Here is a 23,670-nt window from a genome sequence, read left to right as displayed (position 1 = left end):
ATCCCCAGCCACTGACCTCCTGGGACCTCCCTGAACCTTGTTGCTTCATCTCAGTCTCTGGGGCCCCCTGCCCATGGGTGTCCTACAGAGCCCACCCGGTGGCCGGCCCCCAGCGCCCTGGCCCCTCAGCGCTGCCTGCGGCGGGAGCTGCCAGCTTTTTGGAATTCCTAATCGCTCTTGGCCCCGGTGATTGGCTGCTCAGCTCTGACCCCACTTGGGCTGCCGCCTGGTTGGATAAAAGGGGAATCTCCTTGGGGCTCCAGAGCATTAGACATCGCAGGGGGCACCTGGGACCAACTTCGTGAAGCGGGGAGCCAGCCGGGGGGGTGGGGGGAGCACAAGACTTGCGGCCTCAGCCCCTCCAAAGAGCCAAGAGATGACCGGGAAAGCGGGGGAAGCGCTGAGCAAGCCCAAAGCCGAGACAGTGGCCAAGAGTACCTCGGGGGGCGCCCCGGCCAGGTGCACCGGGTTTGGCATTCAGGAGATCCTGGGCTTGAACAAGGAGCCCCCCAGCTCCCACCCGCGTGCTACCCTCGACGGTCTGGCCCCAGGGCACTTGCTGGCTGCCCGTTCGGTGCTCAGTCCCGCAGGAGTGGGCGGCATGGGGCTACTGGGGCCCGGGGGGCTCCCCGGCTTCTACGCACAGCCCACCTTCCTGGAAGTGCTGTCCGACCCGCAGAGCGTCCACTTACAGCCGCTGGGCAGAGCGTCGGGGCCGCTGGACACCAGCCAGACGGCCAGCTCCGGTAGGTGAGGGTGAGGCTGTGTGGCTTGCCCGACTGGGATGAGAACGGGGAACCCCACGCCGTCGGCTCTGGCTTGCATCGCCAGGCCTGTTCCTCCGGGTGCAGAAGTTGGTGCCAGGCCGAAGGGTCGCAGCGCGAACCTGGGGTCGGCGTGCCCTGGGCTGGCGGGCCGGGAGGATGCTCCCAGCGGTGGCCGGCTTTGGGCCCCCGCGTTTCCGGCAGCCGAGCTGTCCTGTCTGCGCGTTGAACCCGGTTCTGCGGCAGCGCCCGGTTGGGGCCCCACTGGAAAAATGGCTTAGGGTGTCGGAGCCCGTGGGGCAGGCCGGGGGTCCCCTTCTCTGCTCCACTTGGGCCGCGGCCTTTCAGAGGAACCACGCTCCTACAGCCCGATTCCGTTCCGGGCGTGAGCGCCCGGGGAAGCCGATGCCAGCTTCGGGCTCCAGCCCTGATGTCCAAAGTTGTCTTGCCCTTCTTCCTTCTCTCCGTTCCAACCACCCACCCCGCGCTGGTCAGCTTCAGGACCATCTGGCCACCGCGGCAGCCCAAGCGGTCGGCATCCGCGATCCCACCTGAGCGCCATCGTATCCGGGATCCCGACCCTCTCGGACTGGGGGGCCAACGAACCTCCGGGCCGCTTTCCCGGCCGCACCTCTCCGTCGGCTCGGCCCTCCGCCTCTGGTTCGCGCTCTTCGATTCCCCTGATTTTCCGCTCTCGTTTTGTTTATTTATTTTTATTAATGTCTGGAGGGGCAACGAAAAGTGGCGCGCCGCGGTCTCTCCAGTCCCGAGCGGGGCCGCACGGTGCGGGCAGTGGAAAAGGGGCTGTGCCCGGGGAGCCCTTCGCTCTTCCCGGAGTCCAGCTCTCCGCGCCCCGGGCTCCGCTCCGAGGGGGTGGGGGGCCACCTTCTGCACCCCAGCGCTGGGGCTGCAAGCGCAGGGGAGGGCGCCGAGCCCCGAGCACCGCCGGAGGGGGACCCTGCGACCCGGGAGGCTGTCTCGCTCCCCCGCCGTCCGCGTCCCAGGCGTGTCGGGGCCTTTGCTTCTCTTACAACGAAATCCGCCCACCACCTCCAGATTCCGGCGCCGGCCTGGGTAGAAACAGTCGCGGCTTAAGGATGGGGTCGCCCTCGCCGAGGGCTTCCCGGGGAGACCGAGCAGGCCGGGAGGCTCCCCGAGGCCGCCGGGTGTGGGGCCCTCGGGGCTTCAGGAGCCTGATGCGCCCGGGTGCTGCCGTGCGCGCCCCCCACTCCATTCTGCCGCCTGTGCCTCCGCCCGCTTTTCAGATTCTGAAGATGTTTCCTCCAGCGACCGAAAAATGTCCAAATCGGCTTTGAACCAGACCAAGAAACGGAAGAAGCGGCGACACAGGTAAGGCCCCTGCAGCGCTTTCTGTCACCTTCGTGCTCACCCATCCCCTGCGGTCCCCAGTTCGGGAGATCGGGTCTCTCGGACCCGAATCTCGCCGGCTGTAGATCTGAGGTCCGCGGCTGTGCCGGGACGGGGAGGTCGGACCGGGAGACCAGGCGTGGTTTGGGGACATCCTCCCGGGGCCCTGGCGTCCGGTCAGGCCGGGTGAGGATTAGGAGAGGCCGCCGAGGAAGCCGCTCGTTTCAGGCTTTTCTCCTGCTTCTCCGGGAGAAAGGAGAGGCCTCAAATAGGGCCAAACCCTACCCATAGAGGGGCTGGAGACACCCATATGTCATCCCCGCCTCGGCACATTCGGAGAGTCGCGCACACCCCTGGGCGGGCAGGTCGGCTCTCACCTCCCGCCGCAGCCGGTTCCTCTGCCCGCTGCCCGGTCCCCCATTCCTCCCCGCTGTCGCTGTCAGCGCCGCCAACCCCCTGTCTTTCTGCTCCCATCGCTGGCCAGATCTTGAGCGTGATATCCGCATGGATGGCAAATTTGCTTTTGGCGTCTGCTCCGCTGTGATCCCTAAGCCTCAGTTTCCTTGTCTGTAAAATGGGGAGGGAGGAGTGTGTGGACTGGATGCCCCCACCAGCCCTGGCTGGAGTGGAGTGGGCTGCATTGGAGCATACAGACTAAAAAGAGAGAGGTTATTTGGCTTTGTTTTCATTTAAATATTTTAAAAACAGACATCACTGGCACAAAGTTAAAATTCAGTCCTGCAAAGTAATGCCCCTGCCTGAGACCCGTGTTCTCTTCCGTGGCCCGCACCTCCGCTACCATTTCCTTGTGTAAATTTATCAGGAGGGTTTCAAGAAATAAAGGCGTGAGAAACAAAAATCGATCTGACTTTCTGCGGGTGCTGCTTGCAGGCGCTGCCCTGCGCTCACCCTGGCTCTGTTTTCCCGATTCTCTTTCTGTCCCAGTGCAGGTGGGCTCCCCTCAAGGGTTCCCTCCCGCCCTATGGACATTTCCCCCTGGGGTGCTCTCCTCCCCACCCCACCTCATCCTCTTCTCCCCAATTTGTTCTCATCCTCTTTGCATACTGTCTCTGGGTGCCTGTGTGCGTTTCTCTCTTCCTTCACCCCCGGAAATGACCCCACATTTTAAATTGGCTCTTCCTGACTTCTCAGACCCCTACAGGTTTCGACTTAAATGTGGGTGAACTTTGACTTGGTTTCTTGGTGACCTCGGTTTGTTCCCTTCAGGCAGCTGTTTGTTTTTGTTTTCTTGTGTTTTATTGTGAACGGAAATGTTTTAAGTCCTGATCCTGGGTCATTATTTTATATTCATCGGTTCAACAAATATTCATTAAAACACCTCCTATGCACCCAACTCAGGCTGGTCCCAGGCTAGCAGGTTGGGGTGGGGTGGGAGGGTGTCGGTATTCCTGTCTGCCTTGGGCTGCCAGAGGGGACCTCCAGCAAGGACTGGGAGGGCAGGTGGGAGTCGGGCTGACCGGCTTCTGTGCTGCTGCCCGAATTGGGGTGGGGATTCTCCGAGCAAGGAGAGCAAAGACAGTGTTTCTGCACAGGGGCTTCTCCTTGTGTGGCACTTGGAGCTGGCTGACACACAGCCCAAAGTCCATGCTTAAGGTTCTTGACCCTCTCTCCTCACTTGATACCCTCTCCACTGGGGAAAACTTTGGGTGCTTCAGAGGGGTCCGCTAGGAGACAGGACAACTGGTCAACTGCACTAGGTTTCAGGCTATTTCTAATGTGTGAGGGGAACAGATTACTGGAGACAGGAGAATGGCTGGTGCCATTTTTAATTAGTAAAAAAAAAAAAAAAATCTGAGCATCTCTCATTTGGGAAGTTCAGCTAAGAAACCTTGGAATCTGGTGATGAGAGATGAACATCCCTTTATCTCCCAGAAACGCAGGGGGCTCGGAGGGGTTAGAGAGGGGAGTGGGGATGGAGTCTGTCCGAGTTTCCTCTTCTCTCTACCTATAAGGCTCAGACTGGTTACGGTGAGAAACTGAAGGGTCTGGTGTGCGTGCATTCAGTTACTTCAGTCGTGTCTGACTCTTTGCGACCCCCACGGACTGAGTCCGCCAGATTCTTCTGTTCATGGGATTTTCCAGGCAAGTCTGGGGATCTGAGGCATCGTTTCATTTCATTTCGTTTCTTAATTCCTCTCTCTTTCTTTGTTTTTGTTTTGTTCTTTTTTCTTTTTTTGAATGAGAGCTCTCCCAAGCAGAGTCTGGCACTTGAACCACTGAATGATCTGCCATCATCTTTCTTCTTTGGCTTTGGCCAGGCCACAATAGCTGTGGGTCTCATTTTCCCCTAGTTTTGAAGAAGATGTACACGTTTTGTTTGTTTATTTTGACTGTCTGTTCAGGGGCCCTTTCAGTAAGTGGCAGGAGAGAAATAGAAAGCAGCAGATCTTCAAAATTCTGAAGAATTAACTTTCTGTATACATAAGCATTCCATTCCCCCCAAGAGAATAGGAGCAACGATTTAGAATCAAACCAGTCATTTTCCATAAAGAGCAGAATCTTTCTCTCTCACACATGCCCTGTATCATCCTCCAGGATGCCAAAGCCAACACAGGCAGGAGGAATACATGGGGTTTCCATCTGTACTTTTTCCTCGGGCTGGGTGACAGCAAGGGCTGCAGTGAGGGATTTTAACCTCCCCTTGTGCTGGTCCCAGGGTTCAAATCCCAGAGGCTCTACTTCAACCATTGTAGAAGCTGAGTCTGTAAAATCTGGACTGTATTACACCCCAGCTTGTTGAGGAAGGTGCAGGATAAAGGTCACCTAGAACTTGGTGAAATTCAGGTCTGAAAAGAGAAGAATTTATGTTGGTAAGGGGGTGTGTAGTGTATTTATTTGAGAAAGGGGGATTACGAACCCCCTAAATATCGGAGGTGGAAAACTGTCTTGTGTTGGAGCATTTCCATCTGCTAGCAGAGAGGATGTAGCTTTTACTGGACTCTTAAAGCACTTTATGTTAATAACTCAAAATAGGTTGATTTAAATGCTCTTTGGGGGTTGGGGGCTGTGTCTGTAGGTTCTCCTGAGATGGCCTGAGTGAACTGCCCCTAAAGGGGGCTCCCGCTGGGTGAGTGGCTGCACCTGGGTGTGGTGGGATGGTGGGAAGGTGGCTTTTGCCTTCGGAGCCCCAGAAAGGACAGAGCACCCCCACTTCCCCCCTCCCTGCCCCCAAGACTCTGAGGGCAGCTCTCAGGAGCCGGTGAGGAGGGTGAGGTGAGGGGCTGGGAGGTTTGGTTAGTTCTCCACTGTAGAAACCCTGGGGCGGCTGCTGCATTTGACCTTCCGCTGAGGCTGAGTCTTCGAACTCTTGAGTACAATTTAAAAGATCAACTCTCCGGTCTGTGAGGGGAGCCTGAGGCGGCAGGTCCTGCCTGGGGCTGAGGTACTTATTTACCTGGTGAGGCCTTTGTTCCGTGCCTGGGAGGAGGAATAGGGCCTTTCTGCAGTTTCCTAAAACTTATGCCTTAACACCCTTCCCCCAAAGCACTTTCAGGAAGATTCCCAGTATGAAATGTCCCTGAGGGCTGAAATAGCGCCCCAACCACTAGAAGGGAGTGTGGGCCCTCAGACTGGAATGAAGAAGAGTCCAGAGGGTGTGTGGGGATGGGGGCAGGAGAGAGGGGTTGTATTCGGTTGCACTGGCCCAGGCTGGGTTTGGCGGCTGTTTAGGAGCCACAGGGGAGGGCTATTCTGTCTTCTCTGGGACAAACTCTTTCCATTTTCGGGGTCCTGACTGTCTGGGTTTGCTCCCCTCAGGACAATCTTTACCTCCTACCAGCTAGAGGAGCTGGAGAAGGCATTCAATGAAGCCCACTACCCTGACGTCTATGCCCGGGAGATGCTGGCCATGAAAACGGAGCTGCCTGAAGACAGGATACAGGTAAAACAGCCCTGAGTCCCTCTCTCACACTTTCTTCACTGCCCCAGGCTCCCACACACCCCTCTCTCACCCCCCTGCTGCTTGTCTGTAATCACCTCCTCAGGCAACAGTTCATTTAAGCAGATATTAGCTGAATACCTACCATGTGAGATGGATGCTGCTGGAAGGATGGGAGACTTGGCAGACAAGACGCGGCCTTTGGCTGCAGACTGTGGGCTTCCTGAGGAGTATGGCAGACCGTGAGGGGGCATTTGTGGTTGCAGATGGAGTTCTGGGTGGGCCTAGGGTTCTGAGCAGGTGTCTCCCAGGCGGTAAATGTCTCCTTCAAGGCCTGGGTGCCTGGGGGTGGAGGGGAGCTGCCTCTCCCATGAGGAAGACCTGGCCCCCTGCCTTCCCACCTACTCCCCACCACCTCCATCTACCTGAGGCTCCTTACTTCTCACAAGCCAGCAGCTGGTCCTGCCCAGGGCTTCTGCTCCTGGGCGTCTCCTGGACCAGCGGTTCCCCTCACCTCCTTACCAGAGAGTTTTGTGGAGAGCCAGCCCTGGCTGGTTGGGGCTGTCCTCAGCTGTGCTGGGCGCCAGGCCTCCTTTCAGCAGCAGCAGGATCCTCCCAAGCCTAGGACTCCCCTCGGCAGACAGGAATGGGTTGCTTAATCATTTCTCCAGGAGGAAATGCAGTCTGGTGATTCTCCAGACAGGGCCTCCATGAGGAGGAAGCAGGGCTGGGGTGGAAGAACATTTCCAGAAGATTTGAGGTTGCTGTAGCTGATTCAAGACCTTGAACCAGAGTTGCTTCTGTCGGGACACTTGAGTGGCCCGGAGTAGTTGACCTGCCAAGGCTGGGAAAGGCAGGGAGGGTCCCGACTTCCTGAAACCCTTCTGCTCTGAATTTCCTCCTTTTTTGTGTCTCCAGGTGTGACGTGTGTTGGGGGGTGGGGGGGAGGAGTGGGGAGGGGACAAGTCCAGTGAAGGAACCAAATAAGGTGTGTAGGTTCTTTGCACTCGCTCACTGGAGAACCAGAGAATGGGGAATGCAGCGAGAGCAGCTTTCCCAGAAGAGCCTTCCTCTCCCCTGGAAGTCTATTGGGAATTTCAGCCAATGGCTTTAGACAGTGACACTAACAATAAGCTCAATTATACATAAGCAGATTATCAGTTTGGTGCATTATCCACGGTGGCCTGGATCCATCATCCCCACCCAACTAAGTTCCAGTGGGGAAAGGCTGGATGTTGATTCTGAATCCTGTGTGTGTGTGTATGTGTGTGTGTGTGTAAGCCAAGACCCAATCCAATTCACGTGTGGTGGTAACCCCTACCTGGCCTTCATTAGGGTAGGTCCTTATAACCAGCCAGGGTTGGTGAGGTTGCCAGACTTCCCCTTTGGTTGGCCGCACATTTGCACTGTTGACCAGTAGAATGGAACAGCTCCGTCTCTTGCAGTGGGTTGTCCTAAAATCTGTTTGGCCATGGTGGTGGTAGCGGTGGGTGGGAGGGTCCGAAGCCTGTGAGGAGAGCTTGCCCTCAGCTGTAACTGCATTGCTATAAACGCTCAGCCCGCAGACTCTAGACTTCTTAAAATTGTCTGAGGGGTTGTCTACAGGTTGGTGTCTGAAATCACCAGCACCAGCATGGAGGAGCCAAGGGTGTGGAGTACATTGATCTCCTGGACTGCAAGGACTGACCGCGGAATCTGTGGCTATGTGTGAACCAAGGCAAGGGTCTCTGTAACTCTTCCAGCACTGCCTAGTTCTTCAGCTAAATGCTGCCCGCAGAAGGTGTGGGTTATCAAATGGCCTGTCCCCAAATATTTTGAAGCTTCCCAGGTGGCCTTAGTGGTAAAAGACCCTGCCTGCCAATGCAGAAGACTAAGAAACCCGACACAGATTTGGTCCCTGGGTCGGGAAGATCCCCTGGAGAAGGTCACTTCAGTATTCTTGCCAGGAGAATCCCATGGGCAGAGGAGCCTGGCGGGCTACGGTCCATAGAGTTGCACAGAGTCAGACATGACTGAAGCGACATAGCACACATGTCCAACCAAATGCTTTACTAGGTGACCTGGGAAAGGTCTTCACGTCTATTAGTGATGACTATCTATCAAAGCTCCAACCCACAGAGCAATTCCCATGTGTCTGGTGTCCTAACTATGGGTCGTGCACAGGAGAGGCAGGGTGGTGCAGTGGTTAGGGACCCTCACTCTGGAGTTGGACCATCCTGGCCTCACCAGGCACCAGTTGAATGACTGTGGACAGGTCACACTTCACCAGCCTGAGCCTCCATCGCGCATCTGTAAAATGGGCATGACAGTGGCAGTTGCAGCTGTGATGAAGTTGTGTGTTGTGTTTACCAGCGGGCCCAGTGTGGGGCCCAGCTCTTACCTGGGGCTGACCATTCCACCAACGGATGCACTTTGTGGTTGTTGTTGTTTAGATGTACTTTGTTGTTGTTGTTTAGTCATGTCCGAATCTTTTGTGATCCCATGGACTGTGGCATGCCAGGCTCCCCTGTCCTCCACTAACTCTTGGAGTTTGCTCAAATTCATGTCCGTTGAGTCAGTGGTGCTATCTAACCATCTCATCCTCTGCCACCTTCTTCTCCTTTTGCCATGAAAAGAAGAAAGGGGGAAGTTATTAGAGGCTCCAAGTCTGAAGTTAGACATCCTCAGGTGGAATGGAAAGGTTAAGGGACTGGATCTTCAGTCAAGGATCCAGATCTTAGTTCTGGCTCTGATACCCACCAGGTATGGTAGAAGCCAAGTCACTTCCCGTCGCTCATCTGTAAGAGAAAGAGGGGGAATCCCTCCCGGAGAGCCGTCTCCTCAGGGTCACCTCTCTCATTCCAACTCTGGGCTGCCACTGGTGGAATGGTCAGCCCCAGGTGGGCAGCTGGGCCAACCCAAGGAAGCCCCTGGATGTGTCTGAGACCGACTGTCTAATGAGAACCCAGTGTAGACGTGAAAAGTCAGACATGCGCTGTGCTTAATTGCTCAGTCATGTCCGACTCTTTGCAACTCCATGGACTGTAGCCCACTAGCCTCCTCTGTCCATGGGACTCTCCAGGCAAGAATACTGGAGTGGGTTGTCAAGCCCTCCTCCAGGGGATCTTCCCAACCCAGGGCTGAACTAGGGTCTGCTGCATTGCAGGCGCATTCTTTACCAGCTGAGCTACCAGGGAAGCCCAAAGTCAGATATACCTACTTCTAATCTTTGTTTCACTGCCAGCAAGCCAAGCTCTAGGCCTCAGATTACTCATTTGTAAACTAATAATAATAAAAATTCTCTAAAATTAACAAAAATATTGTTATTATTGGCATTATTAGTACATAGCATTATCCCAGATATTAAGTGATTTCCATGCCTTTTTTCATCCCTTCTTCACAATAACTAGATGAGGTAGATGCTATTCTTATCCCCTTATCTGGATGAGGTAACTGAGGAGCTGAGAGGTGAAGTAAGTGGTGGACTGGGATTTAAACCCAGTACCACTCAAGTACTATCTCAAGAGAGCAAATGAAGGTAAAGGGAGCGCTTATCTACAGAAACTGGAATAATTAACGCCAATTGCAGTGATGAGGGGTCAGCCCCCTTAATAGTGGCTGATTTCCTTGACCTTTATGCTTTGAGGGCAAGCACTTCCCCCCTCTATATCTCTCTAAGTTGGGGTGAAGGGATAAGTTGCACTGTTAGGGGAAGAAGAGATTTCTAGTCTTCATATCAGTTCAGTTCAGTTCAGTCACGCAGTTGTGTCCGACTCTTTGCAACCCCATGGACTGCAGCACACCAGGCCTCCCTGTCCATCACCAACTCCCAGAGTTCATCCAAACCCATGTCCATTGAGTCGGTGATGCCATCCAACCATCTCATCCTCCTGCCTTCAATCTTTCCCAGCATCAGGGTCTTTTCAAATGAGTCAGTTCTTCGCACCAGGTGGCCAAAGTATTGGAGTTTCGGCTTCAGCAGCAGTCTTTCCAATGAATATTCAGGACTGATTTCCTTTAGGATGGACTTTGTATCAGATTCCCTGGTCGCTCAGACGGTAAAGGGGTAAAGCGTCTGCCCACAATGAGGGAGACCTTGGTTCGGTCCCTGGGTTGAGAAGATCCCCTGGAGAAGGAAATGGCAACCCACTCCAGTACTCTTGCCTAGAAAATTCCATGGATGGAGGAGCCTGGTGGGCTACAGTCAATGGGGTTGCAAAGAGTCCAAAGAGTCGGACACGACTGAGTGACTTCACTTTCACTTTCACTTTTCACTTTCATATCAGAGCCAGACACAAAGTCCTTTCTGTGTCTCTGAGAAATGCTAGGATGTGGCATTCTGGAAGCCCCCGCCAGATGTCAGCCCTGGGGAAGAGGAAATGGTTTCCAGACTGAGTTTATTTCCTCTGTGGGTCATTCATTCTCAGTATTTTGATATATTCACTTACGTGCTTACTGTATTTTTTTCTGACAGAAGTTATACTTATTTAGAATGCCTACAATACAGATGTGCAAGTGAACAGAGCCATCTCACCTCTACTCTTAGCAACCTGGTATGTTTGGAAGGATGAGGTTTGGATTCTCTGATTAGCGCTGTTTCATTCTGTCTCTTTTAACATGGTCCCTGCCCAAGGGTGGGGAAAAAAATTTTAGGGGGTTACATCCCAGAAGTTAAAAAATAACTACATGGATGAGAAAAGACTGCAGTGTGTCTCAGCCTGGGAAATGGATTAGAAACACAGGGCAGCTTTCAATTGATTGATTGCTTTTTTTACTTTATTTTTTAATTTTTTTTTAAACTTTTGGCTGTGCTGGGTTTTTGTTGAGTCATGCAGGCCCTTCAGGGCTTCCCTGGTGGCTCAGCATTAAAGAATCTGCCTGTAATGCAGGAGATGCAGGAGACTCGGGTTCGATTCCTGGTTGGGGAAGATCCCTGGGAGGAGAGCAAGACAACCCACTCCAGTATTCATGCCTGGAGACAGAGGAGCCTGGTGGGCTACAGTCCATGGGGTTGCAAAGAGCCGGACACAACTGAAGTGACTAAGCATGCAGGCTCTTCGAAGGCTTACCCTGAGGCATGTGGGATCTTAGTTTCCCAATCATCCCTTGCATTGGAAGGCAGATTCTTAACTACTGAACCATTCGGCAAGTCCCAGGGCAGCTTTTAAAAATTACTCATGCCAGAGACTTCCCTGACGGTCCAGTGGCTAAGACTCTGTTCTCCCAAAGCAGGAGGCCCAGGTGTGATTCCTGGTCAGGGAGCTAGATCCCACATGCTGCCACTAAGAACTTGGTGCAGCCAAATAAATAAATAAATATTTAAAGTAAAATGAAATTACCTGTGCCAGCCTCCCACACCTAGCAACACTTATTTAATTGGTTTGGTGTGAAGCTGTGACATCTATGTTTTGTTTTTTTTTATTTCGGGGTACACTGGGTCTTCATTCCTGCACAAGGGCTGTCTCTAGTTGTGACAAGCGGTGGCTACTCTTTTTTTTTTTCTCAAAGTTCTCAAATGCCTTTATTTTGAGAAATTAAAAAACTGAAAATATAACGTCAAGATTTCTAGACTATTGTTTTGTATTTCCTTTTTTAAAATGTATTTATTTTTAATTGGAGGGTAAGTGCTTTACAATATTGTGTTGGTTTCTGCCATACATCAGCATGAATCAGCCATAGGTACACATACATCCCCTCCCTCTTGAATTTCTCTCCCACCTCCCACTCCATCCCACCCCTCCAAGGATTAGTCTTTAGTTGCCGTGAGCAGGTTTCCCATTTTGGGGGGCTTGTTGTGGAATACAGGCTCTAGGGTGCAAGGGTTTCAGTTCTTGCAGCACGTGGTCAGCAGCTGTGGTGCACAGGCATAGTTGCTCCGCAGCATGTGGGATCTTCCTGGACCAGGGATGGAACCCGTGTCCCCTGCATTGGCAGGTAGATTCTTAACCACTGGACCACCAGGGAAGCCCTATCTGTTTGTTTTTAAAGCTCTCCAGGTGACTGTTATGTAGCCAGAGTAAAAATGCTGGGACAGAGGCTCAGGAAAAGTGTCTCTGTTTTAAGTGAGTTAATATGAGTGGAAGAAAGTGGAGTAGTGGGTGACAGAGTGGAATGACCTGTCCAGGAATGCTCCATGGGCCTGCCAGGAAACATAGGCAGAGCTGCCCTCTAATGGACCTCAGAGGCTATAGCAAGGCCAAGCTTCTCTGAGCCTGAAGCTGGGACTGGAAAGGGTGTGCTGAAATATGTTGTCAGAAGTGCTGAGTACGTGTGGAGTGCGAGGTCATTAAATCATGCCAGCAACTAGCCCAGATTAATCAGCTTCCAGTCAGAGGAGAGGAGAGAAGGTAGGTGAATGTGTTGAAAATTGCCATGGAGCCGAAGAAGCAGGGCCTGATAGCCTAGGGCAAGACGGGAGGGCAGGGCCCTGGGGGCCAGAATGTGCAGAATATCTATTATGCATGGTGTCTCCTTTAGGGGGCGACCCTGGAGGGACCTCAGAGGGAAGAGGCCTGGGCATGTCATCGTGTGGGGCTAGAAGGCTGGGAGCTTGCAAGGACAAGAGACACCCTGGTTACCCACAAAGGGGACAGAGAGCTGAGAGCTTGGCTGGCTTGAAGGGTGCCCTGGACCAGAAGAGCATCCCTCTGGCAAGAAGCCCTTTCATGGCTCCGGTCCACCCGTGAAGGCATGAGCTCTTGGGCCCCTATCTGCCAGGTGTGGAGGCACCAGCTGTCAATAGCCAGAGGCCTCCTCCCTGGGCGCTGTGAGCACTGCCCCGGCCCCACCTGTGGGAGGAAGTGCACCAGGAAACCCAGGCTCTTCCTTGAGCTGGAAGACCTTCCCCGATCTCCCTTGTCTGGGACTCCCAAGTTGGTGACCCTTGATGTCCCTTGTGAGCCCCTTCTCAGGCACTTGGAGGCCTGGAAGAGGAAGGCAGGGCTCTGGTCCTCGCTGGGGTCTGCACGCCGGTCCTCCTGAAGAATCCCGACCAGACTTTCTTGGGCATGGAGCAGCGGCTTCTAGAAAGTGTGCAGTCTGGAAAGTAAAAGAGGAATTGAAGGAGTACTGTGGGTTTGCCAGAGTTAGGGGACCAAGCAGGAAACGGGGCCTAAATGAACGAATCTCAAAGGTGGGAGGTGGGAGGACGCGGCTTTACATGAAGAGTGTCAACGAGCATTTGCTCATTTGTCCGTAGAATTCATCCAGCACCAGGCCAATGTTTTCCAGTACTTACAACGTGCTGGGCATTTCCCATGAATTATTCCATAGAATTTTTACAACAAACCTGCAAGGAAGTGGTATCATAGGGCAGATGAAGAATCAGAAGTTCAGAAAGGTTAAGAACCGTGTCCAAGTTCACAAAGGCAGTTGGAGGCAGAACAGGATTCTCCAATCCAGGTCTTCTAGCTTTCTCTCATAGCCAACAGCATAGGTGGTCTCTTACATTTGAGCCTCCGGGGTCTGGGGTACATTAGAAATGCAGGGAGTGTTGCAGGGGGCATCTGTTTGGCCCCTAGAGGGGAAGTCTAGTCTAGTGTTAATCACTCAGTCCTGTCTGACTCTTTGCGACCCCATGGACTGTAGCCCGCCTGTCTCCTCTGTCCATGGGATTCTCCAGGCAAGAATACTAGAGTGGATTGCCATTTCCTTCTCCAGGGGATCTTCCCAACACAGGGATTGAACCATTGTCTCCTGCATTGCAGGCAGATTCTTCACTGTCTGAGCCACCAGGGAAGCCCCTAGAGGGGAAACTAGAGACTATCTGTCTTGAAGTCTTAGAGCCTGGAGGTTAGTTCTGTCCCCCCCACTGCACCTCCTGGGGTGGTGGTGGTTGTTATTATTTGTCAGTCCAGCCTTGCTGCAGGGCATGTGGAAGAGGCCAGAGGAGCAAGTAATGCCACTAATGAACCTGCTCCCTGCACAGATTCCCACTGACTTTCTGTGCCTCCACTGAAATAATAATGAAAGTGAAAGTCGCTTAGCCGTGTCTGACTCTTTTCAACCCCATGGACTATACCATCCATAGAATTCTTCAGGCCAGAATACTGGAGTGGGTAGCCTTTCCCTTCTCCAGGGGATCTTCCCAACCCAGGGATTGAACCCAGGTCTCCCGCATTGCAGATGAATTCTTTACCAGCTGAGCCACAAGGGAAGCCCAAGAACACTGGAGTGGGTAGCCGATCCCTTCTCCAGGGAATCTTCCTGACCCAGGAATTGAATTGGGGTCTCCTGAATTGCAGGTGGACTCTTTACCAACTGAACTATCAGGGAGACCAGAAGTAATAATAAGTAGCATCAGTGATGCTGGGATGAGATGAGATGAGGATGAGATGGTTGGACGGCATCACCAACTCAATGGACATAAGTCTGAGCAAGCTCCAGGAGTTGGTGATGGAGAGGGAGGCCTGGCGTGCTGCAGTCCATGGAGTCACAAAGAGTCGGACACGACTGAACAACTGAACTAAGAAGCATCTATTGAGCACCTTCTATGGGACAAACACTGGTTTTAGGCACCCTCACTTATTTCATTAATCCCCAAAACAACCCAGAAAAGTAGATATTCTTATTTTATGCTTGAAGAGACTGAAACTGAGAGAAGGCAAGTAACTTGCCCGAGATGACTTAGCAATTTTTGTTGCAGTTGGGAATTCCAGTTCAGGACTACTTTCAGTGCTTCTGGCAAATGTTTAAGTTCTGACCACATACTGGTTGCTTCCCGGAAAGAAAGAGAAAGGCAGATAAGAAGAGTGGTTAGGGTTAATTCTAATTCCTTGTCCACTTCCCTCCAAGGCACCAATGCCACAGCTTCTCTGCCAACTGTCCTAAAGAGAAATTGTTTTGGCTGTCCAGGTTTCTTCCATAAATTGGAGCAGCATCTGGTATTCAAAGAGAGCCAGGCGTTTCAGGAACCCATAACCAAGGGTCCGAATGACTCCTGGATTGAAGGACCAGCTGGCACCAACCCCCCTGGGAGTGTCTGTGGACAAAATCTGATCCACAGACCAGTTATTCATTTGTCCAAATCAGAAGACTGGGGAAAATCGTTCTGTTTACAGGCCTTAGAAATGATCTGAATCCCAAGTCGGCACCCCCTTCTTTAGTGTTCCAGTAAAGATGCTGTTTCCATCTGAGAGCCCTGCGCCCCGTGCCCCCCCCCCCCCCACCCCGGTCCAAGCTCATGGGATCCTGGGGAAGCCAGGACAATGCATCTTTCCAGGCATCAACACTTGTGGGGGACGGGGGCACAGTGGAGGGGGGGCAGTTAATGAGCATCTCTGCCTTTGCTTTCTTCACAATCCCTTCTTCAGGATACCTGATTCTAAACCGTGCTGAAACACACTTCTTCCATCAGTTTGTCATCAGAACTCATTCTTGGCAAAAACCAGATGGGACTTCATTCTCTTTATTTGTCCCTCATGCATATGTGTATGTTTTGCTGCAGAAATCAGAACTGATGGATTTGACTATGGGGAGGTGCTGCTGCTACAGAATGTTACATAACATGTAGTATATGCACCACATATTTTTTCTAAAATTCAAAACATTCTGGAGTCTGGCCCCCTGTGGGTTCCAGCGGCCTTGTTGTTCTGTAATGCACTGTATTCAAGCAGGAAGGTCATCTCCTGCCCAGGAGGCAGAGGGCTTACTTAAGATTCATCAAGATAGCCTTCTCAACCCTCTGTGGTCAGACTCGGAATTCCACATTGAAATTCCATCACTAAGAGGTTCACTCTTTGCCATCTTCTCTGTCAGATGGATGAAACCAGAAGCTGCTTACACCTTTCTGTGGCTTAGCCCTTTTAGATGCTTCTCCTGTGCGAAAATGTAGCTTAAGACACGTGAGTACTTGTAGAGGACGACCCAGCGCTAAGGGGGAAGAGAGAACAGGACAGAGGACAGAGGTCTCAGACAAACCGCAGGCCTTGGGTGCTGCAGGGGGCCTGCTGGACAGATAGGCAGGGCTGCTGGGGAGAGATGTATACACGCAGAGCCAGGCCAGGCGGAGGGCCAAGTTCCTCCGAACTCCACTGCACACAGCTCTGCGCAGCCATCTAGTAGCCTTCCGGTCACATAAACCCATTCCTTGGCCAGGTTCTCTCAGTGCGGTCTGGGTCCAGACCAGGGGTAGGGGGTTGGGGGGAGGCCTTGCATCGGTTCCACAGCTTTCCAGGAGGTGCCAAACCCAGTGGTGGCAAACGTGCGGCTCACCGGGGGCGACGCCACCGGGGGCGGGGTGGGGTGGGGGGGGACTGAGGAGTGGTCGTTTTCTAACAGGCGCGGGCGCGGGTCACTGTGGGGTTGGAGGGGCCGGGGGGCAGTCTGAGGCCGCATCTCTCCCATTGTCAGAAGTTCCTAGTTATTTACAAATGAGGAAATGCCCAAACAAGGTACACACAATCAGGGTCAACGTAAAGGTATGCACGGATCATGCGGTCTTTCCGCAAAGCGCCGGTGACGGCGGGGCTCTTTGAGGGCCGGTCTCGCGGGTGCGCGGCGCGGCGCGGCGGGGGGCCCCCTTTGCTGGATGCGGCCGGCCACGTTCCGCCGCAGACCCGGGGCCTCCGGGAGCTGCCGGGGCGCTCACTCCGCCACCTGGCGGCGGCGACGGCGGCGGCGGCGGGACCCGCAGGGGCGCACGGATTCCGCGCCCCCGCCCCCCACTCCCCACGCCCGCGCCCAGGCCTCCCAGCGGCCGAGGCAGCAAAGGGTTAAGCTGTCAGCGGCGCGATGTTAAACAGGTGTCAAAGGCGCCCCATATATCTGCAGATTGAAATCAAATTCTTCGCCGTATAAAAAGATAAATTACCCAGGCGCTGCCGCGCGTCCCACTCATCACGCCAGCGCCAGACGGCAAGCAATTTTTTTTTTTTTAATGTGCTAACGACCTAATCAAGCAATCAAGTCGGAGAAGATTGCAGAGTGACCGGGGCAGCCATCTGCCGGCGAGCCCCGCATTCATTTCCCGCGCCCCCGCGCGTGGAGAGGGGGCCGGGAAGGGAGCTGCCGGGAGGGAGGGGAGGGGGGGGAAATCCTAAACAAATTAACACCCAATTTTCCCCGTCTAATTAGTTAAATGAGGAGTGTTTGGGGTCCCCCGGGGAGGGGGAGCGGCTCGCGGCGCGGTTAGCGCTGCTCCCCAGCATTAATTAGTGCGGGTCAATGCCGCGGATCCCGGGAGAGCAGCCGCTTTAATTTCCCGTGATATTTCAGTGCCTGAGGCCCATCGATTCAAACAGAAATTAACTTATTTTTCAATCAGCCCAGGGCTGCCCCTGGGGGTGACTCTTCTTTTGCCGCCTCCTGAATAGAGCTGGAGCAATTTTTCATCAAAAGCTGAAACCTCCGCCGCCCGGGGGGCGGGGGGCGGGGGCGTGGGCCCAGAGGGAGGGGCGGGGACCTGGTCCAGGCGAGGGAATGGAAATCGCCCAGGAAACTAATAGATTTTTCCGAACCCGCCTCTGCCCTCCCCTCCCCCCACCCCACCCTCTACTTCTGGGGTGCTTGGGCGTCTCACCAAACCTCCCCCCAAAGGTCAGGGCCTGTGGAGCGGCTGTGAGGGGAACACGAGGGGGCCACCGGGACCCCAGGTGCTTCCTGCGTCCACCCGTCTCCCACGGGCTGCTCACCAGCTTGAGGGACAGTGCAGCTGGCCCTTGCCCTGGCTCCTGTCAGCTGCCAGAAACGTCAGGAAAGCTGCTTGGGGGGACCAAGACATCCCCTCCTCCTCCAAGCATGGCAGGGACCTTGGGATCGTCTCCAAACACCCGGCTGGGGCGTTGCTGATAGATCCAGCGAACCCCATGCTCATCCCCACCCTGCCCCAGTCCACTTCGGGGCCAGAGAAGCGCCCCCTAGCGGTTATCGCCCACCCCAGTCTCCTAGGTCCCCACCTTCACGTGCTCTACTCTTCACACACAAAGAATTTTATCTTCCCTCCCTGACTGAGGGATGGCTGCCCAGCTCCTCCAACTATCACTCAGGGTTAAAGTCCAAACCTGTGGAAAGTGGGTGAGCGGAGCCCCCGCAGGGCTTGCCCAGGACAGGGCAGAGAAGGGAGGCTGACTCAGGCCTCCCGGGTGTGTCTCCTGCCCGGGCTCTGGGTAGGTTCAGGCTTCCTGGCACCTGGATGAAATGCCTTCTGCTGCCTGAGTCCACACTCACCTCACCTGCCTGGGACTGCCCTGGCCTCTGGAGTTCTGGTGTGGAGGAAGAGCCTGAACCAAAGGCACTGCTAGTTCATCCCCTGAAAAGGACTCTTTCCGTCTGCAAGTCAGACAGGGATGCTGGAGGTGTGAACCCTTGTATGAGAGCTATGAAGCTCAGGTTTCTCCGAGGCAAACTGAGGACCACTAGGGAACTGCCCAGCTGCAAGACCCAGTCTGGGAGGCATCCTATTGCATCACCCTAAACCACTTTTGATTGGGAAAAAAAAAAAAATCATTTTGCCCATCATATTCTCGCAGAACTTGTATCTCACTCTGGACACCCTGAACCAAGAGGATCTCAGGGGGACCAAGGGGTGGGTGAGCTTAAGTAAGGATGCCCTTACTTGGAGAAACCAAAGTCAACAGGGAATGGGGCCCCTGGCAGTCAAAGAGATGGGGGCCCTTAACTCCAGGCAGACACGGGGGTGGGGGATTGGGGGTGCTGGCCTCTGCCTCATAGAGGACGCCCCTGACCTGTTCCTCTGCACTAGCAGGTCTGGTTCCAGAACCGCAGAGCCAAGTGGAGGAAGCGGGAAAAGTGCTGGGGCCGAAGCAGCGTCATGGCCGAGTATGGACTCTACGGGGCCATGGTGCGCCACTCCATTCCCCTGCCAGAGTCCATCCTCAAGTCCGCCAAGGACGGCATCATGGACTCCTGTGCCCCATGGCTGCTGGGTAAGAGCCCGCACCCTCCCTGGGGTCCTGCCCCTGGGGCGAGGGGAGTGGGCTCCCGAGGAGGGGGACAAAGCCCTGAAGCAAGAATGCCTGGTGGCCACAACAGCCTGGCGGGAGAGAGGCCCTCGGAAGCTGGTCTCCCAGTCTCCCTTGGAGGGGGCTCCGAGGGCAGGCTGCACCCAGGGCTGGGTGTCTGTTCCTCTGTGCCTAGGACTCTCACTCTGCGGGTTCTGTTGCTCTGTGAGGAGGGGGTGGCTATTGCCTCCAGGGGATGTATCCTCCTATTCCCTTGCCGGAGCTGGGGCTGTGGTGAATGAAACAGCCCCTCTTGGGGGGCTTGGGGGCCCCGAGGTCCCTTTGACCACCATTCTGGCTTTGCCCAAAGGACTTTTTTCCCCCTAAATCTCCCCACCTGCCACCGGGACCTGAACCAGTTTGTCTTGGGGTTCAGAGATCTGGAATCCCAGAGAGGGCGGGGGTAGCAAGTGCTGTGCTGGTGAAGGGACAGACAGGCTCCCCGGGGTGGGGGGTCCAGGAGCCCAGGGACGTGGCTTGGAGGAGCCCTCTGCCGGGCCTGGTGGTCCGCCGCAGCCTCCGCCCCCACCCCCTGGGACGCACGTGTCAGTGGTGTGTGTAGTAAGGCTTTCTGCTCGTCCTTAATTCTGGCCTCTCTCTATCTTTGCCGTTTTTTCAGTTCAAGATGGCTTTCCCAGGCGCTTTTCTAAACCCGAATACCAACAATTCTTTTTAGGGATGCACAAAAAGTCGCTGGAGGCGGCAGCCGAGTCAGGGAGGAAGCCCGAGGCGGAGCGCCAGGCGCTGCCCAAGCTCGACAAGACGGAGCCGGAGGAGCGGGGTTCCGAGCCCCCCGCTGCCATGTCCCAGGAGGAACTGAGGGAGAACAGCATCGCCGCGCTCCGCGCCAGAGCGCAGCAGCACAGCACCAAGGTGCTGGGGACTGTGTCCGGCCCCGACGGCCTGGCCCGCAGCGCCGACGAGCCCGAGCGAGAGGAGGCCGCGGACCAAGACAGGCCGGCGGAGAGGCTGAGTCCCGCGCGGCTCGAGGACGTGGCTTAGGCCAGGGTGCGCGCAGACGCCGGAGCCCCAGGACTCTGCTCTCCTCGCCGGCCTGTGGTGTTGGGAGGTGTTCTCCCAGACGAGGCCCCTGCCCCGCAGGCCCTCCGTGCACCCCCCCGCCCCCTCGGGTGACTCCAGCTCGGTTGTGGCTGAGGCTTTGGGCCACGCTGAGACACCCCTACCTAGTCCTGACCTGTCCAGCACCTTCCTCATCCTCACAGCCCTGCCTCAGAAGCCTTCCTGCTGCCCCAGCCCACCCCCTCAGGCTACGTTCACTCAATTCTTCCGCTCCTCTCACTGTCTGAATCCCCCTCTGGTCTCTTGCTCCAAAGCGCCCTCCTTCCCAGCTCTATACCCACCGGTGGATTCTGTTCTGCCCAGACCCAAAGCCCTCAGCTGCAAACACTGCCACCGCGGCCCCAGGGATGAAGAACCTGCTCTCCACGCTGGTGTCTTTGAGCGCCCCAGCCCCGCAGCAGCACTCTGCTCCCCCTTCGGCAGTGTGGGTGTCCTGTCCTGCCAGCCCCCCGGGCACAACCTCTGCCCACCCCCCCACCACTGGGGCCCAGATTCCAGATTATACTTGGAAAGCCTTGGCCTTGGGCCCCTCGGCCAGCCTTCATGTCATGCCCTTCATGGTCAGCATCAGGAACCCGCCTTCCACACCCAGCCTGTCCCACTGTTCCTCCCAGCAAAGATGCCCGGGTCACAGGGGGGCGGTGTACAGTACCTGCAGTGAGGCCAGGGTGGGCCCTGTAGCCAGGGGGCACTTCTCACAGGTGCTCTAGCTACTGCCCCTTTAGTAAGCCAAATCCTCCAGCTGGGACCCTTGGGTATGCGTTCTGGAACATCCTGACCTCTGATACCCTGCCATTGACCCTGACTTGCTGTGCAAGGCATCCTTCCCTTAGAGCTTCTTGCAAATTACTGGCTTGCTTGTGCCCTGCCTTGGATCCCCCCCAATCCAGCTGTAAAATGAACACACAGGAAACCACAGATCTTGACTCAACTTGATCCAGGTCATTCCTGGAGTGGGCCTGGGGCTATAAATAGGCATCATGAATTGATCACAAGAAGGGTGTGAGAAAAGGCTGAAAGGAGAGTGAGGGAGGAGCCAGTGTTAGTTAGCCCAAACTATAGGCACACACACTTTCAGGCCAGGTGTGAGCGTGGAGCGTGTTCTCTAGAGTCAGGCAGTGATGGTGTTGGAAGAGGGGACGGGGGTTTCTTCCTGTCTGCTGATGGGAGGACTCGTCCATACTGATGGCGTCTTTGCAGCGGTCCCTTCCACCCCCAGGCCAGACACATGTCCCTCTCACTCCCATGGATTTTTCTCTATCATCCCACCCACCTTTGCCGGGAATCCCTTGCAAGAGAGAGGCCTGAGACAGTGAGTTGGGATTTTAATTCCATGTCAGAAGTTGATTTCTTATTCATTCCGTTCATGGACCTTTCCCACAGTTCTTCCTGTCTTTGTCTCCCTTTGGTTTGAAGAGTTAGATGGTAGCCCCTGGTGTGTAAATAATGTACATAGAATCAGAAGAAAGAAACTTGATATTGAAGTGTTTGAAATATGGAACTGTAATAACTTCTAGGTATTCAAAACCTGTGATTTCTGTGCCATTTTCTGTAAAGATACAAGTAAGAATAAAGTTGATGTAAAAACAGCAGGGGAGGGATTCAGGAGTCCTCTGTGGATGGGCATAGTGTCTGTGTGTGTGTATGGGTGGTATAAAAAGTATTGGGTTGGCCAAAATGGTCTTTCAAACCCTGACCAAACATTTTGGCCTACCCAATAAATCCGTGAAGTCAAGTTTAGGTCAAAAGGACTAGATTCCTATTTTTAAATTACTACTACTGTAGAGGCATGGTGGCCTGCCTTTCTCCACTAAGCCGACATCACCATTTGTCACTGCAATATGGGACCCTTCTCCATTGCAGGCATAACTGGAATATCCCAGTCAGTGAGCCCCTAAGTTATTACCTATGACTCCTCCCTGTTCCTCACACAACAGATTACATTGACCTTTCCCTCTGGTCCTTACTTACAAACAACCCTAGTTCCTTCACATCTCAGGTGAAGCCCACAGCCCACCTTGGCCCCCAAGAGCACTGAGACCCTTCCTTTTGTGTACACACATGCACTCGAATATCTCACCTCCAACTCAAACACTAAAACAACAATGAATGGAAAAGGCAGAGGCATCTGCAACTGAAAATCAGATAAACGTAGGCTAAATCCCTGGAAAGGAGAAGCAGAGTAAGCAAGGGAAACAGCGAGAGGGAGAGCCCTGAGATGGCTTGCGGACACCTGCGCCCCGCTGTCCAGATGATGTGTTGGGTGGAATTATAGGATGAAAGACCAGAGGGAGCAGACTTGGCTTAGAGTTGAGCTTTTGGCTCAAGAAATCTTATAGGATTGTTTCAGATTGGCTCAGATGTGCAATTGCCCCCTTGGAAGAGGTTTCCCTGGCACCCCGTCATCAAACCAGAATGACAGGGGCTGGGCGGTCCCTGCACCCCAGACTGGGCCCAGGTACAAGCCCTCTACCCTGGATCCGGAGCCTGGGGGGCACATGTGGGAGATCTCTGACTTCCATGTGCTGAAGGGAATGGCCAAGAGCCTGGCTTCAAATGTTGCCCACCCAGGGCTCCCCTCTTGTAAGCCTCCCCTTGAGATGCCCACCCCCCACATTCCTGCAGATGCACTTCCTCTCATCTTTCCAGACCCTCCAGGCAGAGTCCACCACCTGTTCTCTCACATAGCACTTGAGACAGTCAGTACTCCATCATGGCATTCTATGCACTGTGCTGTCCTTTTTTTTTAAAGCTTCAAAAAATTTTTTATTGTGAAAAGTTTAAGCCATTACAAGCCCCAAAGCACCAGAATTAAGAAGATAATTTTTTTACACATAATTTTTTTATACACACACTTTTCATACAATAGTGAAAAAGTGAAAGTCGCTCAGTCATGTCTGACTCTTTGTGACCTCATGGACTATATAGTCCATGGAATTCTCTAGGCCAGAATACTGGAGTGGGTATAGCCTTTCCCTTCTCCAGGGGATCCTCCCAACCCAAGGATCGAACCCAGGTCTCCCTCATTACAGGCGGATTCTTTACCAACTGAGCTATGAGGGAAGCCCTTTTATACAATGATAGGTTGATTTTCACAGGAATTTAAAATAAATAATCTGAAAATCGGTGTCACTGACTGCAAAATAAGTATCTGGCTCTTCGACTCTCTCAAGGTGACCAGCCTCCTATGTGGCCAAAGGATGAGGCTTCTGACGTCTGTTCTGAGCCTGGGTGGCAAGTCTCTGGCAGAGATTTCTCGCTTATGCTCTAATTTCTTATTTATAAGTGTATCTTCCCCTACAACAAGGGTATCTTACTCATTGTTTGTTTTTAAATATTTATTTATTTGGCTGTGCTGGGTCTCAATTGTGGCATGTGGGATATAATTCTATGACCAGGGATCCAACCGGCGCTCCCTGTGTTGGGAGTGTGGAGTCTTAGCCACTGGGCATCCCTTATTCATCTTTTATCTCCAAACCCATCAAAGTATCACCTAACCCATTGTTGAATGAAAGAATGAATGTTCTTCCTCTAACTCACCCATTTATTTAATCATATTAAGACATTTAGTGAGCATCAACTGCGTACCAAGCAGTGGGGCAAAGCACTGGGGATAAGGTGA

At 53.9% G+C, this 23,670-nt stretch overlaps 1 protein-coding gene across 1 annotated transcript; it reads left to right on the top strand.

The window, feature by feature from the left end:
- The first annotated feature begins 336 nt into the window (after positions 1-336).
- On the top strand, positions 337-20,476 carry VSX2 (visual system homeobox 2). Its single transcript, XM_043920900.1, has 5 exons — positions 337-746; positions 2,030-2,114; positions 5,910-6,033; positions 18,713-18,893; positions 19,645-20,476. Exons 1-5 carry the CDS (start codon positions 377-379, stop codon positions 19,968-19,970), a joined length of 1,086 nt encoding a protein of 361 aa, XP_043776835.1. The 5' UTR covers positions 337-376; the 3' UTR covers positions 19,971-20,476.
- The last annotated feature ends 3,194 nt before the right edge of the window (positions 20,477-23,670 follow it).

The sequence above is a fragment of the Cervus elaphus genome, chromosome 12 (genome assembly GCF_910594005.1).
Source record: "Cervus elaphus chromosome 12, mCerEla1.1, whole genome shotgun sequence".
NCBI lineage: Eukaryota > Metazoa > Chordata > Mammalia > Artiodactyla > Cervidae > Cervus > Cervus elaphus.
This window is presented reverse-complemented; position numbering and strand designations above follow the sequence as displayed.